At 40.1% G+C, this 16,016-nt stretch overlaps 3 protein-coding genes across 8 annotated transcripts; 2 read left to right on the plus strand and 1 right to left on the minus strand.

Moving 5' to 3' along the window:
- The first annotated feature begins 362 nt into the window (after nt 1–362).
- Nucleotides 363–12,454, plus strand: LOC105270426 (zinc transporter ZIP3). 5 transcript variants are annotated; one of them, XM_011311375.1, is made up of 10 exons: nt 3,738–3,876; nt 4,065–4,197; nt 4,764–4,831; nt 5,208–5,439; nt 5,555–5,722; nt 5,791–5,949; nt 6,064–6,243; nt 6,341–6,548; nt 6,805–6,931; nt 11,319–12,454. In XM_011311375.1, exons 4-10 carry the CDS (start codon nt 5,225–5,227, stop codon nt 11,510–11,512), a joined length of 1,251 nt encoding a protein of 416 aa, XP_011309677.1. In that variant the 5' UTR covers nt 3,738–3,876; nt 4,065–4,197; nt 4,764–4,831; nt 5,208–5,224; the 3' UTR covers nt 11,513–12,454. The 5 variants fall into 5 exon arrangements, with proteins under 5 accessions (XP_011309654.1, XP_011309671.1, XP_011309662.1 ...); XM_011311369.1 differs by lacking the exons at nt 3,738–3,876; nt 4,065–4,197 and adding an exon at nt 2,649–3,514; XM_011311352.1 differs by lacking the exons at nt 3,738–3,876; nt 4,065–4,197; nt 4,764–4,831 and adding an exon at nt 363–706.
- LOC105270415 (uncharacterized) lies at nt 12,414–13,474 on the minus strand. 2 transcript variants are annotated; one of them, XM_011311331.1, is made up of 4 exons: nt 13,379–13,474; nt 13,090–13,289; nt 12,840–12,962; nt 12,414–12,691 (listed from the first exon to the last, which is right to left on the minus strand). In XM_011311331.1, the coding sequence occupies exons 2-4, from the start codon at nt 13,248–13,250 to the stop codon at nt 12,514–12,516; spliced, it is 462 nt and encodes a 153-aa protein (XP_011309633.1). In that variant the 5' UTR covers nt 13,251–13,289; nt 13,379–13,474; the 3' UTR covers nt 12,414–12,513. The 2 variants fall into 2 exon arrangements, with proteins under 2 accessions (XP_011309633.1, XP_011309624.1); XM_011311322.1 differs by having other exon boundaries at nt 13,090–13,437.
- A 59-nt stretch (nt 13,475–13,533) lies between these two features.
- Usp39 (ubiquitin specific protease 39) lies at nt 13,534–15,829 on the plus strand. The gene is made up of 9 exons (XM_011311387.1): nt 13,534–13,631; nt 13,757–14,032; nt 14,108–14,283; nt 14,358–14,583; nt 14,641–14,927; nt 15,005–15,133; nt 15,207–15,268; nt 15,340–15,562; nt 15,722–15,829. The coding sequence occupies exons 1-9, from the start codon at nt 13,565–13,567 to the stop codon at nt 15,767–15,769; spliced, it is 1,494 nt and encodes a 497-aa protein (XP_011309689.1). The 5' UTR covers nt 13,534–13,564; the 3' UTR covers nt 15,770–15,829.
- The last annotated feature ends 187 nt before the right edge of the window (nt 15,830–16,016 follow it).

Here is a 16,016-nt window from a genome sequence, read left to right on the forward strand (position 1 = left end):
ACTTTTTGTTTTAATTAATAAAGACAATTTCTGAGCACTTGTCGTCGATAAAATTCTTGCATCACTATTTTATTTCTCTTTCTGGAGAAAAAATGAGGGACTATTTGAAATGGGCCAGCTGTATCCATACGCGATGGAATATTAATTTCTCTTTCGTCACCCGTGACATTTTTTTCAGTAACGAGTCTCGAATTGAACTACTCGCCAATCTCTAACTAAAAAAATAAGAGTGAAAATATGTTTATAAAAATGGTACCACTGGAATTGAAAATTTTCATAATGATTTTATTTGTTTGTTGAATACAAAAATTTCTCTCGGATAAACTTTTTTTGTTTTAATTTATTATTAAGCCATCGTGATGGAGTAGCCAAGGTATACCAGGCCACTCTAATTTCCTCTCAATCGCCAATCCCCATTGAGTTCTCCAAAGTTCAAGTGAATTCGAGAGAATGTAAAGTCCCAAGACGAGATACTCCGGGTGGGAGTGTCAGGGTGAGCCAATGCCATTTAGTCCTGATTGCTCTGTACAACGGGGAATTCCCTCCGACGGTTACAACCGCGAGTCGCGTCACCGAGTGTTTATTCTCATCGCGCACCTCGACGAAGTCTCAGCATCGAAGACTCCACTGGAATTCTGGGGCCCAACAAGACTTCATCTTCATCTTCATCAGCAGCGAACCCTCACTTGACATTACCGGACTCCAGGTGGGTGAAGTAATAATTCCACGACGATATACACATTATCATTATTATTTATCGTCAACTCGCTTATCATTTTCGCGGATTGTGCATATTACAGGAACCACTCATGAAATTTTTCATTGTCAATTATTTATCGCTGATAAAAACCCCACGACCATGAGTGTTCAGAAAAAAATGAAGCTGTTACCTATCCGGAGACAATTAATTTATAACAAATAACAATAATTAAAGGCATTAAACTCGACTCTATTCGTAGTAAATTGTCAATTGCACCTGTGCAATGGAATGTCAGTGGTTGGTAGAAAAACATTGTATCCAATGACTAAACAAAATAGGAATCCGCGGGAAAAATTATATACGCTTGGATGAGGACTGATATCCGCGTCCACGGCCTCCAAATATTATTCTTCCGCTGGTTTGCAAATTGCACAAAGGAAACTATGTGGGAAGCACTGGCGCATCTCTTGCGAAATATTCCGTTTTACAATTTCATCACAAATTCACAAACATAGCTTTCGAATAATCCGAGGGAATCACATTGCGAGGAATCATAAGTTCGGATTGCGCCGTTGGATTTCTCTCGGTACAGGAAAATGTTTGAAATTTTTGCAACAATTTATTTTTTATCAACTCCAGATATTGTCATGAGGAATCATTAAATTCCTTTGAATACAAGCACAAATATTTCTTCCTGATTTTTAATTTGTGCTGATGAATTCCATTGAAAACAAGTCGAACATCACTGCACATGCGTTTTTTTTTTGTTGATTATTCATTCGATAATTGAAAATCGGAGATAATCATATTATCGTATTTATGATAAGGCGTAATGATTGTGTCATCTGAGTCAGTCGATATTTTTTGAATTATTATTTTTTGGGAATTACCTTTCTTTACCTTCAGACATTTCCTATTATTGAGCATCGAGTCATTCCACAAAGTGGAATTATTCGCTTTGACCATCGCATTCTCCCCACGCATAAATCAAAAGTGCAGACGGAAGGAATTCGTTTGATAAATAAAGATAAACTCCAAGAATGAATTTAATTAGTCCTGGAATAGACGCAATATGGAAAAACTCTTAGCCGTGCGTCGTCTCGACTTGATGTATTCAGTGACATCAGCAGTCGCGTCTGAAACATTACACCAGTCAAATTGACAGCTAGCTATTTCATCTTAAACACCTTTTCCTTGTGCGACACCTTGACACGTCATTCATGAAGACGAGAGATTATCCCGGTCTATTCTGTGTGATTCTTGCCAATGTGACGCATTTTATTATCAACATTAACGAGACAATTTAAAAGCGACAATATTCTTCGGGCTATTCAATTTCATAAATTATTAGCGGAGAGATAAATTTTACGAGTGACGGAAAAGATATCATAGTTTTTCTTAGGAAACACCTTATTGTCTCCTGAGATTTTTTTATTGTTCAATTTCTATTTATTATAACTTGGAGAAACAAGTGGTTTTTTGTTTTAAATGAAAAGTTTGAGGGAAAAAAATCACCTGTTTTAAGTCCATCGGTAATTATTTTTCTCGGTGAGGTGATCATGAGTTTGGAATTTGTGAATAAAAAGAGGGCATTGTTAAATCCTTATCTTCTTATCGAAAACGTTTCGCACATCGAGATGCCCATGAAAATAAAAGGTGGCATGAGAACATTTTTTAATTATCTGCGGCAATTGAATTGAAAAATATATTTACAGATATTTCTCTGCGGAGAATAAATCAAGAGGTTTATTATTTATTTTCGGTAATAATTTCCGTTATTTTCCGTTAATAAATAAAATTGGCATTCAAGGGGATCAAGTGGAGCATCAACTGGTTCAGGGTTTTTCTCATATTGTGGACTAGTCGATGATGCAGGGAAAATACAGAAGCTATCGATGCCCCATTTAACTTCAAGCATGAATAGCATCTCTAGAAATTATTTCCATTATTCCCAAGTCTTCCACATTTTTTTACTGATGAATTTCTCAACTTGAAATTCTCTACTCCAACAAATCCTCAAAAATATTGAATGTACATTATCCAGAATTATTATCTCACTCCACTGATTCACCTGTTCCGGAATTTATTGAAGAATTTCCAGGCGCATCAAGTCCCCCTTTCTTCAGGGCAAAATAGCCAAGGTCTCAAGTTCCTAGAATTAAGGGACTTATCCACTCTGCGTTCCCTCACCTAGAGCAAAAAATTTTCAAACCCGATAATTTGCAAGGAACGAGTTTCTCCGGTAGGAAGACCTGAGTGAAATATTCTGCTGAGGGTATAAGGGAGCACAAAAGGGATCGTCTTGGAGAAAAAAAAAAGTGCAGTAATTACAGTTAACACGTAGACCTCCCTCTTAATCCTAGCGCGTGTGTACTTTCACTGGATTACAGATGATGTTCATTCGTGACGAAGTCACCGACGAAGCAACACCCAGTGACTCTTCGTGATGTGATCCAGCGACTGGAACAACTCAGTGTAGTTCAGAATGAATGAGTGTTCGACTTATTGCTAAATAATTGGCGAAATTTAATACCCATGAAGACTTTATGTCCAGTCTTTCGTGATTCTCATGTGCGTATTCCCTGCAATGTAACGATTCAGTGCTGTTATCGCCTACGTAGCGATCGATTAGAAAGATCTCAAGACGATACCAGAATATATATCTGACTATGTCAACGTTCAAGTCAGTTTGTACCTTGCGAGGTACAGATTTTGTTGGACTTTGATGGTAAAGTACCTATGACATCGTAACTCGTACTCAAGAAAATCGCCACCCGCTGGACGAAGGATTCTCTAGTGAACCAAGGATTCAGTGTATGTTGAACATGTTGTAATGTTATCATTGTTTAAATTCAATGCTCCTATTTCATTTTTATCATCTCACATCATTTATACCGAACGAATATGTTTACTCTTCGTATTTACCAATTTCTTGCATCTTTCTTCCATTTTTTTCTGAATTAATTATTGAATTAAATTATTCATTCCAGGATGTGCTGGCGCGAATTTTAATTTCCACAAGTTTTAACAATTTTGTGAGAGAATATTTATGAAATATTGTGTTTTATGTTGTTTTATCGTATGCGAGTGTCAGTGTAAAGCAGAATATTGGATGGAGGACATGGATAAATTTTGAGAAATTAAAAGGATTAAATGTGCCGAATACTCGACAAATGGTGAATTTCACTTTTATCATTTCTCATAATTCCCACCGGACGAAAGCATTTACTGCCCACATTTATTTTCGCCAGCAATTGGGCACTGGGGGAATTGCCAGGGCAATTCCCTGGCAATTGCTGTATAGAAATATTCATAAATCACAATGGCTCTCGAATTGTTCAAATATTCGTCAACTCTGTTCTAGAAACCCATATTTTATCACTCCGACGTGCCTCGAGGGCTTTTCAAAATCAGGCCAAGGTCTTCACATTTAACGTCAATCAGTAAATTTTCCACTGTAAAATCGTGGAATAGGTGCAATGCATTATCGAAGAGAGGTAAAATCCGATAAATACCGACGTACAAATTCCAAAAGTGATTTTTTTCAACTTAAATGTTAATTCGATAGATATAGCACGCCCTGAAATAAACTAATCGATGACAGAACCCATGGGTCGTTGCATTAATTAACATTTTCCCCTCAACCGATTGAAGTTGTGATAACTACTCAATAGGAAAATGAGAAAATCAGTGGAAAAACAGTGGGAAATCCAATGTGAGAGATTCAAAGAAATTGTGACATGTTAATGTGCACTCAGCGAATTATTACCGGATATTTATTCAATCTGCGCTTCATGACTCAATTTGACACGAACTGCGATTATATCAGGCGCATTGCCCTCGCTATTTTTCCGAGAGTTTCCATGTTATCTTCATTTGCTCTTTGAAAGTGCAAAAAATTTTCAATTTCTTTGCAAAGACAATTTTTACGCCGTTAATTGAAACTTTTAGCGCTATTCCTATAATATTCTCCCTCAGTTTGCGAGCAATAAACACCAGGAGTATTAAATTTAATGGGTAACTTATAGACATGTCGATAATACTGGCGCAATTACTCTTGTAGGTAGAATAAAAAAGTCGAGGTATCTGGAAACGAAGGCAAAAACCAGCTGTGTCTGATCTCCAGTGTTGGTTAGTACCAGTCCCAGTGCGTCGCTTTCGTTAATCTCTTACCGATTCTCCAACGAATTTAGCTCATGACATTCACCATTAATCATCCAGCCTAATGATTCATTCTCCCAATCACAAAAATAACATATAATCCCCCCGGAATCCCCCAATTATGCCGCAAACATGAATCAATCTTCAAAATTACATGATAATAATAATTGTATCACTGAATTGCAACACCGAATCACCAGATTAATTGTTTTATCGTATCATCAAATTTATAAGATAAAAGATTTATGCGGATAGGATTAAGCGAGGCTCACACGAGTATTAAGGATTGCTTGAAGTTTGGCTTTTGCGTTTTGATCTTTGAACCTTAAGATTTTGCTTTATGCAGTCAAGAAAATACGGAGGATGGAGACACACGGGGATCACACTAGAGAGTTCCTCCTGGAGAGGGTATCAGATGTCAACGTCACCAGTGATGATAATGACGCAACAGCTGTTCTCACTGCAAAAGGCGTGACCATGGTGGTCCTGTGCAGCGTCAGCATATGTGTGGGCCTCATTCCAATCCAGATCAGTAGGTGCCTCAAATGGTCATCATCGGAATCTATGACAAATCCTAAGTAATTAAATATCAACTAATGTTCATGTTTTCATTCCGAATTCGTCCACTCTATTTTTCCACACATCAAAGAAGAATAACGTGAGAATAACGGAAGGAATTCCTTTGAATTTCAGATCCCTCAAGATAGTCGGAATGCTCCTGGCATTCGGTGGAGGTGTTTTATTCTCAACAACATTCCTCCATATGCTTCCCGAAGTGGAGGAGCACGTCGAGGAACTCATTGCAAATGGCAGCTTGCCCACTGTCAAATTTCCACTAGCACAGATTTTTGTGTGCACTGGGTAATTATTCTGGGGAATAAAATTTTTCCATATCCCTTTCCTTCTTACGTTACCCATTGCTCTTTCAGATTCTTCATAATGTATTTGGTGGAGGAGATAGTTCACTCAAGGCTTCGTCATCATGAGAAAAAGTGTGTCAAGCACATGGAGAAAGATGTCAATCGAAGTACCAATGAATTAGTGGAAAATGGACAGATAAATTACTCTTCCAACGGACACTCTCACAAGTGAGTGATGACTGCTTTCAACTGATCGATACATTCGACAATAAATCAACTCCACCTTTTGAGTTGATGATTGATGAGAGGATTTACCAATAATTATGTATCTGTTTTTTCCAGTTACAGTCATAGCCATAGCCATGGCCATGGCCACAGTCACCTGCCAACTGCTGTACTCGATGACAAGTCAAATTTCGTCCTGACCTCACTCAGGGGACTACTGATAGTCCTGGGCCTGTCTGTTCACGAACTTTTTGAAGGTCTCGCCATTGGCCTCGAGAGTTCTGCTAATTACGTTTGGTGAGCATTGACAGCTGGGTGTCAGAAAAAAAAAATTATTTCTCCCCCAATAATTCATCAATTCAACAATTATCCAAGAGTTTGATTTTAACGATAGGTACATGTTCGCGGCGGTAGCTGTTCATAAATTCGTCATAGCATTTTGCATTGGCGTTGAGCTGATAGCATCAAAGACAAATCGTTGGCTGAGTATTGCGTACATATGTACTTTTGCTGTTGTGTCTCCATTGGGCATTGGTATTGGAATGATTCTGACTGGAGGCGAGCAAACTGTCACTAGTGGGCCCCTCCCAGTTATCCTACAAGTAATAAATCTCACCTATTGTCTGGCCAATTCAGTAGCGAAGTGATAAAGTGTGATAACTCGAATTTTAATTTGAGATCTATCCATTAAAGGCTCGAGAAAGAAAATTTACACATAAATATATAAATATAATCGACTTTATCACTAAAATTGAATTCTTTCTCGATACAATTCACTTATTCACTACTGAATAGTTTTGACATTAATCAATATTAATAAGTCAAACGATCAAATAGAATGATCTGTCTGGATTCTAGGGAATCGCTACTGGAACATTGCTCTACGTCGTCTTCTTCGAGATTCTCCAGCACAATCGCGATGGCCTCCACCAGTACCTGTCAATACTCTTCGGTTTCGCTGTCATGTTTGGACTACAAATCGCAAGTACGTAGTCGAAAATTACTTTTAAAATTGCTAGCAATAACTCCCATCTCATCTACGTATTTCTGGTAGGAAAGGTTTTTACGACTTCAACATATCCGTTACCTCAAAAAATTTCCATCTTATTCCGGTAACCGACGATTTCTTGTTTATACGCGAAGAATTCCAATGCCGTAACTCGTTTCTCACTTTCATCATTGACCTCTGCAGTGTTTATCACCAAATGAATCATAATTTCTTGTCTACATGGAATCTCCGTAATATTTCAAGTCTCCAAACATGGAAATATTACAAGACCCAACTAAACAGGGGCTCTCGGTATTTCCTCTTAAAATCAATAGACATTTCAGAAATCGATAAAACACTTGTCTTACTTTATCACTTCTCAATGGTTCCCAGCGTATTGATTGTTTCTCCACAATCGTCAAGAGAATTCCAAGGAAAAATCGTTCCCACGAAACGATTGCAGATATTACTGCGTGATTTCAGCGGAATTATCACAGGTGCGACAATTATATCCGCGCACGCAACTAAAAAATCGTAGCACAACGAGTTTTTTATAAATATTCTCCATCCCTCCGGCAGAATGACACGCGATTACTGTATATAATTTTTTGGATGTTTACAAATTCCACAATTTTATCGTGACTTGTATTTTAATCTCGACGAACTCGTCGATTGTCCCTGAAATATCAATTTTTCCTCTCCCAGAGCTGTGAAGAATTCCTGATAGTCCAGCTCTCCGTTATCTCTGAACAATGACAAGTTTATATTTACCAGGGAAGTACAAATGGACAATTGTTATCAAGAGTTAGGTCTGAGTAAATTTGACCGATGTGCATGTCGACCGCTGGTGCATCTACGTCGAAAGTCGAGTTGTATCTAGCTCGCGTGGGTGGAAGAGAGGAACCAAAAGGGGATATTGAGGAAGGGGGAGAAGGGGGCAAACTCGCGATTAGCCGCATAGATGTTAAAGTCACGTGGAAGTTGCTTTTAGTGTGTGGTACAGTGTGGAATCGTCAAGTTGATAGGAGGAGGTAAGACGGTGGGCGAGGGGATAGAACAACTACCCGAAGGCCCCCGTTCCGAGGAGTATCCCGTTCGTTGTGCCGCGAGGAGGTCAATTATTTTTTTTTTTTGACTCTACATTATTTTTCATTCATCTTCGAATCTTCCGGAAACGCTGGAAAAACAGACAGAGCACTGGGGATAAGGGACTTATCGCACCCAATAGAATTGCATAGAATTGCGAGAACCTCTTCACCTGCGAGAACTGAAAAGAGTACTGTTGAAAAAAGAATAAAAAATCGAGGAAGGTGAGATTGTCCGGGGAGTCACTGGTAATCGATGTGCAGTTGATGTCGTTGAGTTTGAGGAAGAGGATTCGCTCGAGTGTCACGAGATTACAGGAGAAGACTTTACTCGTAATGGAGTAATGAGTCAAGGAATTTTAGTGGAAGAGGTGTTTAGTGGATAATTGATGGTGTGAGATAGTGGGGAAAGAGGAGATTGACTGATTGACTGATTGACACTTGGAATTTGGAGTTGGATCATGTGAAAGTCTAGAAATGATAAGGATTTTTCCACCGGCAGTTGACACTCGATTTTTCTTTCTTTGATTACCGGAACAATTAATACTCGAGCGATTTACGAGTGGAAGCCGTTCGGCTCTATTGGACACTGATATCACTATCATTTTCAACGAGCATCGAGCAATGATCGCAACGGAAGGGTGATATAAAGAATAAATCGAGGTTTCAGTAGCGTGAAGTTTATGGAGATATGGAGAACTCTGAGGGATTGGGACAGGCCACTCAGACTGACCAGTCATTGATACTGGTGAAAATTGGGGCCATGCTCGCTCTGGGAATGGGTTCATTGGGACTGGGCATGTTGCCACTTGCTGTTGGACATTGTCGATTCAAGAGGAGACAGAAGTGCGCCTTGTCGAGCACCTCGAGCACGTCGACTAACACCTCATCAACACCTGATTCCTCCGCTCAAGTACGCTTTGATTTTTTTTTATTATTATTGATCCACCGTTTCTCCAGCACTTCACTCGACATTTTATAACTGATAAATTAAGCATCAAGAAGAAAATTAATTCACCTCTTTTATCTGATTTATTCTTGCTCCCATAAAATCCTGAGATTCCCGTGATTCCTAATATCTAATCTCTACTGATTAATCCTAGATTGGTCAGCTCCACGGGAATGGGGCGCCGTGTTGTTTACCTCAATTTTTTGGAAATATAACTTCCTCAATTATGTAATTGATAAAAAATAAAGCCATTTTTTTCGATTAATTGGCCAATCCGGGGTGAATAAAATGCCGCGGAGATGAGAGGTGCTGGGAGAAACTCGTGAGATAATCCCCGAAAATAACAAAATGCGATAAAACCCAGGGTCTGCTGACTTCCTTGCTCCTCTGCTTCGGTGGAGGTGTCCTCCTGTTCACGACATTCCTACACCTGGCGCCAGAAGTTCGCCAGAGTGTGGATCGTCACCAGTTGAACGGTCAACTGGTGCCCCTGGGGAGTCTCAGCATGGCAGAGCTGCTCTTCTGCGTGGGTTTTTTCCTGGTGTACCTCGTCGAGGAAACAGTTCACGCGACATTACCGAGTAAATCATCAAGACCGGAGAATCTCCTGTACAGGACAGTGTCGATCCGCAGGTGTTGTAACAAGCAGCTGCCAACACCTGTCTCAATAACGAGTATGTCAACGGTAACAGATGGTACGGTTGACAGATCGTGTTCATCAACTTGGGAGGCTGGTCCCTGTGTCCACGAGGAGGTGGAGAGAAAAATTGGGAGCCTCCCGGAGTTGGCGGGGCACAAGGGCAAAACGACGAGCTGCAGGGAGCAAAATTTGCCAGTGGTCTTCGTCCAATCGTCATCGATGGAGCCAAGTGGTGATGGACGAGAGGACGATCGATTTGTTCGCCCCCGGGGCTCATCCTCTCATCAGACAACTCAGAGGACTCATCAGCACACGGACACTTCCGCCCGGGGACTTCTTACTGTCGTCGCACTGTCCTTTCACGCGATATTCGAGGGACTCGCCGTTGGCCTTGAACCCGCTGTCACCTCAGTCATCTATCTCACAGCTGCCATTGCCACTCACAAGCTCGTCATCGCTTTCTGCGTTGGCATGGAACTCTACGTCACCGGGACATCCAGAAAAACTATCCTTGGGTATCTGTCGGTTCTGTCTGTAGTTACACCACTGGGGATTATCATTGGAGTTGTCCTCGGTCAATTCAAAAACGATAGCGATAATCTTGGACCTATTCCCACGATACTCCAGGGAATGGCTGCTGGGACACTCCTCTATGTCGTATTTTTTGAAGTTCTCGCGAGGGAACGCGCTAATGATAAGAGCGGACTTCTCCAGCTGATGGCTATCATCACAGGGTTCATGCTTATGCTCGGACTGCAATTGCTTAGTGAGTTCGGGATTCAATTAATTTCATTCCATTCATTTTTTCAGCAGGTACTCGTACATTTTTGGGAATAATGCTCTCGTCAATGTATATAATGTACTGACATTTGGAATAAATCGATCGGATCCACCTCCACCACCACGAGAGTGAAGTAAAAAATAGGTGAATTTTGCACTCAAGGTGGAAACTTTATTCAGGGTCACGTTTTGATCCTGCTAAAAAGTCACGGTCACACGTGCATCGCGTGCACCGGAATTATTCGATATTGATTATACAGTTGAGTTGATCGTAACACATTTCAATGGAACACTGAATCCCATTTCGATGAAAAATTCGATGAAAAAAAAATGAAATTTTGAGATTCAGTGGTTCATTCGAATCTATTACGTCGATCATTCGGGTTGCAATATTTATTTTTTTCATAGAGAATTGATACACCGTTTTCTACGGGATATAATTTTCCGGTTGTTTAAGGGTTTGGGGCAGGGGGTATCGATTCAACAACCCCTCAGAGTGCTCCTCAATATCCGAGAGACGAGGCTCACAATTATTCACACGAGAAATATTGTCTGCTCCTGAATAAATGAATTTTCGTGGATTTTCGAAAAAGAATGTCAGAGAAAAAAATTTTTGGAATAAATAAAAAAGTGAAGAATACGATTATAATCGCATGGAGCTTTCTCTGCCGGTGGCATTACAGGCCCGAGGTCAATGGACCCATCGACTCATCGACCGACTTTCAATCAGCTTTCCTATCAGATGAGATTCCTAATAAACGCTTGTCTCTTCTAGGGCTCTTCTCCGAGAGAAGTTGGACTCGATTCCTCGGAGACGGTTTTCAAATTTTTCCACTTCGCACTTCATCATTTTTTTTTTGTGTGAAAATTTTGTTCAATTGATAATAAAATAATGGCTTGGGCCTTTAATTATTGTTTATCGGATTTCAGCATCGCATGCCCATTCGCACAGTCATGGGCACTCGCACGGGGATGCTGAGGGTGATGAACACGAGTCAGAACATCATCACGATCATGGGGATGGGGATCATGTGCACGCTATCACCGGCACGATCGAGAGATTGTCCTCGACAGTGGCAGAGGCTGTGACCAAAGCAATTATGACTTCAAATACTGAGTCATGAGTTCGGAACACTTCACTGGTGAAACGATAAAACGAGATGAGTTCCAATCAAATGACGAACAGGTGCCGAATTATTCGTTATCTGGATTCAGGGATATTTATGGAGAAAGACTCGACTCATTTCGTTTCAACAATTTGTCATTGACTTGATAATAATTCTCTCCGAGTTTCAATTGGTTCAGAGACCTCGAGAAATTTTTACTCATAGTTATGAACTCCTTTTTACTCCTAGTTATGAAAAAGGGATTTTTTAAGTAAATAATGTATGAGGTGTTTGGGGATGAATATTCAGGGGAAATTGAGAATTGTTGGAATTTTGTACAGATTGTTATTATCCTTCTACGCAGCTAAAGAAAAGTCTGCACGTGTGAAAAAATTTAATAGACAAATGTTTTTTCTATTAATTTCTTTTATACGTGGAACGACAAAGTTCACCGCATTTATGTAGGTCTTAGTTAACACATTTCACGATCATTGTGATAAGGATCCTCCAGAGGATAACATATAACGATATAAATATTTTTTTAATAGAACGATGATTGAGGCGTACGAATTAGACTGACGATAAACATGAGTCTGGGATAATTTTCTGGACTGTGTTCTATTGTACATAATGAATCAGTTGAAGTATTTTTCTTCCATCGTTGTTAAATAGTTCCAGAATTTGTCTGCTGATCGTTCATCGATCGGTCATTAATACGTCGGGGTATTATTTATACTTATATTATTCGTTAGAGTAGTTTTATTCTGTTTTATTCATGCCATCGTTCAAAGTAATGGGGATAAACAAAGCGCGGAACGATTCATTAGACTTATGACAATTTGATCGATCGATCGAACTAATCGGACAAGAGTACAAATTCAAGGTAATGCTGTACGAAAAACATGAAAAAATAACTCGGTTATACACAACAATAAAGAATTTTATTATTATAGTTCATAATATTTGTGTGGTTATTTATTTTCAATCTCGTAAACACCTATCGTCGTCTGTCAAATTGCTTACTTCTTTGCGACCTGGCTGTCCACGAATTCGAGGTAGTTGTGGCCAATTTTGATGGCAGCCAGACCAGTCCCAAGACCAGCTAGGGTCGACACTGTTGGGTTTGGTAGCATAATTGATCGGAGCACTGCCCATACCAAAACAGATCCGAAACTCAAGAGGAGAGCGCCAGTTATACTAAAATACAATCGACCTGTCATTTGATGTCATCGATGTTATGAATAAAAAAAAATCGGCATTTTCTCTTGAAAAATTCTGGGCATAATTCAAAAGATTATCCATCCCGAGCCTAAAATAATTAATAAGTCAAAATAATAAAATTCACCTGTAGGTGATCCGGGCCCCCGTGGGGGCTGCTCTCATGTGTTCCCTGGTGTAGAGATAGGATCCAGTCCCTAGTAAGGCACCCCCCAGCAAAAAGTTGGTGATATCCACCTTAGGAAAGACTCTGGCCAAAAATTCCATAAACAGGTTATGAAATTCTCAAGAAACATTGACAACACGATTGCGTAATCCCGTGGCGTACCCCAGAGAATGAACTAGTGAATGGACAAGGGCATCGATGGAAAACTCACCTCATGACGAGAGTTGGGTTCATGACATTGACAGAGAGTCCCATGTAGGCACCAACTCCGAAGCAGGGTGCGTAGAATTTGACTAGACTGCATTTGGTCACTGGACGAAGTCCAAATTTTCCCAGGGCCTTGCTGTCGGCTGAATCTCCAGACCCGGCCATTTCAGGTTCAATAGCAGAAGCACCCGGCGATTTAACAACCTTAGGTTAATTTAAAAATATATCAATTCTTTCACTCGTACCTCGATGATTGAACGACCGAGAATTTCTCTCAGAATTTTTTTTATTACTCGAGCGACGATGAAATTGAAATGAACTGGATTTCCTGACTGGATTTCACTGGCGAATATCCGAGGAGTGAAGAGAGCATGAGCTCATAAACGAGAACAATTGGGTGGTGGCGCTGGTGGACGTATCCAAAAACATTTCCCGGTTATTTAGATTGTTGGTGGAGGTTGTGTTGATTAGTGTTTATCATGTCGCAGAATAATCATTCGAAAAGGAAAAGACCCGATGGGGAGAGCTCTGACGAGGAAGATGACAGTGAGTTCCTTGTTCAATTTTTTTCATTACAAAATCTGAGGGATTTTCCTCATTTTTGTTGTGAGGTTATCTTTCTCGTGAGAGCTTCACGGTCTGTGTACTGACAACGAATTGTTCCTGAATAGGTGCTGAGGCCACTTCCACCAAGACAGGACCTCCTCGTCTCTGTCCCTACCTGGACACTATAAACCGACAGTTCCTGGACTTTGATTTCGAGAAATTGTGCTCGGTGTCTCTGTCTCGTATCAATGTGTACGCCTGTCTCGTTTGTGGAAAATATTTTCAGGGGAGAGGAACCAATACACATGCCTATACCCACAGTGTTGCTGAGAGTCATCACGTCTTTCTGAATCTCCACACGTTGAAGTTTTATTGTCTCCCAGATAATTATCAAATCGTTGGTGAGTTGAGAGACGACCTCAAAAAATATTATCTCGCCAATTTGAAATATTGTGAAATGATTCTTTGCCTGGCAGATTCGTCGTTGGATGATATAAAATATGTACTCAATCCAACATTTAGTAAGACTCAGATTGTTCAGATGGACAGGACGGATAAACTATCGAGGGCTATCGATGGCTCGATGTATTCTCCAGGAATCGTGGGGATGAATAATATCAAAGCGAACGATTACTGTAACGTTGTTTTACAGGTGCGATGAAATCCATTCCCCCGTATATGCCAAATTCATTTTTTTTACTGGTACATTCTTTTGGCGTATTTCAGGCTCTATCCCACGTCAGTCCTCTTCGAGATTTTTTCCTGAGAGAATCCAATTATTCCAAAGTGAAGAGGCCCCCTGGAGACTCCTCATACCTTCTCGTCCAAAGATTCGGGGAATTGATGAGAAAGCTGTGGAATCCACGAAATTTCAAGGCCCATGTGAGCCCCCACGAAATGCTCCAGGCGGTGGTTTTGTGGAGTAAAAAGCGGTTTCAATTCACAGAACAAGGTAGAGCATTTCGTAAAATAGAAATCTTGGAATTTTTGTTTAATCGATTGATTTCAGGGGATCCTGTGGATTTTCTCTCCTGGTTTCTCAACGCTCTCCATCTTGCCCTCAACGGCAGCAAAAAACCCAATTCAAGTATTATTTATAAGACGTTCTTGGGGCACATGAGGATATACACCCGCAAGATTCCACCCCTCGAGCTCGAGGAGAGCCAGAGAAGTGAGTTATTAAATACAGTTGAGTACGGTGAGACAGTCACAGAGAGTCCTTTTTTGTATTTAACTTGTGATTTGCCACCTCCACCACTTTTCAAGGATCAATTCACGGAAAATATCATTCCCCAGGTGAGATACAATTCATCCGTTTATGAAAAATCATAGATCACGTCTATTTAATTTTTTTACTCATGCGTGAATTTCAGGTCAATCTCTACACACTCCTGAATAAATTCAATGCAGTCGCAGAGAAGGAGTACAAAACGTACAAAGAGAATTTCATGAAACGATTTGAGATTACAGAGCTGCCACCTTATCTAATTCTGTACATAAAAGTGAGTGGATATATTTCCACTTCCTCTTTTTCCAAATTTATTCTGAGGTGTATAATTTTCTTTTAATTCACAGAGATTTACAAAGAACACATTTTTCGTCGAGAAAAATCCAACAATCGTGAATTTTCCAGTCAAGTGAGTCCCATCGTATTATTCTATTATTTCTTGGAGTAAATTAAATCTTATTTAATATCTGCATCATTCAGAAACGTCGACTTCGGGGATATCTTGACGCCAGAGGTCAAGGAGAAGCATCCGTGTTCTACATACGACTTGATCGCAAATATTGTTCACGATGGAGAACCTGGCCAGGGCACCTACAGGGTCCACATTCTGCATAAAGCAACTGGCCAGTGGTACGAGCTCCAGGATCTCCATGTCACGCCAATTTTACCTCAAATGATAACTCTCACCGAGGCGTACATTCAAGTGAGTTAAGCGATAAAATGAAAATATAAAATTTAATTCACCCATAACAGGGAGTATTTATAGAGCTTCCATAATCCATAATGTATCGATCGATCAATCAACTACTTGTATTAAAGCCAATTCTCCATCCTCCTTTCAAACACTCATTATTTCTTCCAGATTTACGAACTTCGTGAGGAGGACGGATCATCAGAAAAATCGAAATAATACCAAAATCATGTACCTAAATAAAGTCGAGATATACATTTTTGATTGACGTATTCCCCATACTGTGTCTGTTTATTTAAATGGACTGTTACCCTTTACCCCTTCGCTACTGTTTTTTTCCTCAGGTTGAAAAAAAAAACGGAGTAACAATCGCAGTGAGATGAAGGTCAGTAGGTCTGCACTGAGGATCGACGCGGGGTCATGCTCCGAGTCCGTTCTCCAGGGAAAAAAATGAGAGAAAAAAATT

Source organism: Fopius arisanus, unplaced genomic scaffold (genome assembly GCF_000806365.1).
Source record: "Fopius arisanus strain USDA-PBARC FA_bdor unplaced genomic scaffold, ASM80636v1 scaffold00003, whole genome shotgun sequence".
NCBI classification, from domain to species: Eukaryota; Metazoa; Arthropoda; class Insecta; order Hymenoptera; family Braconidae; genus Fopius; species Fopius arisanus.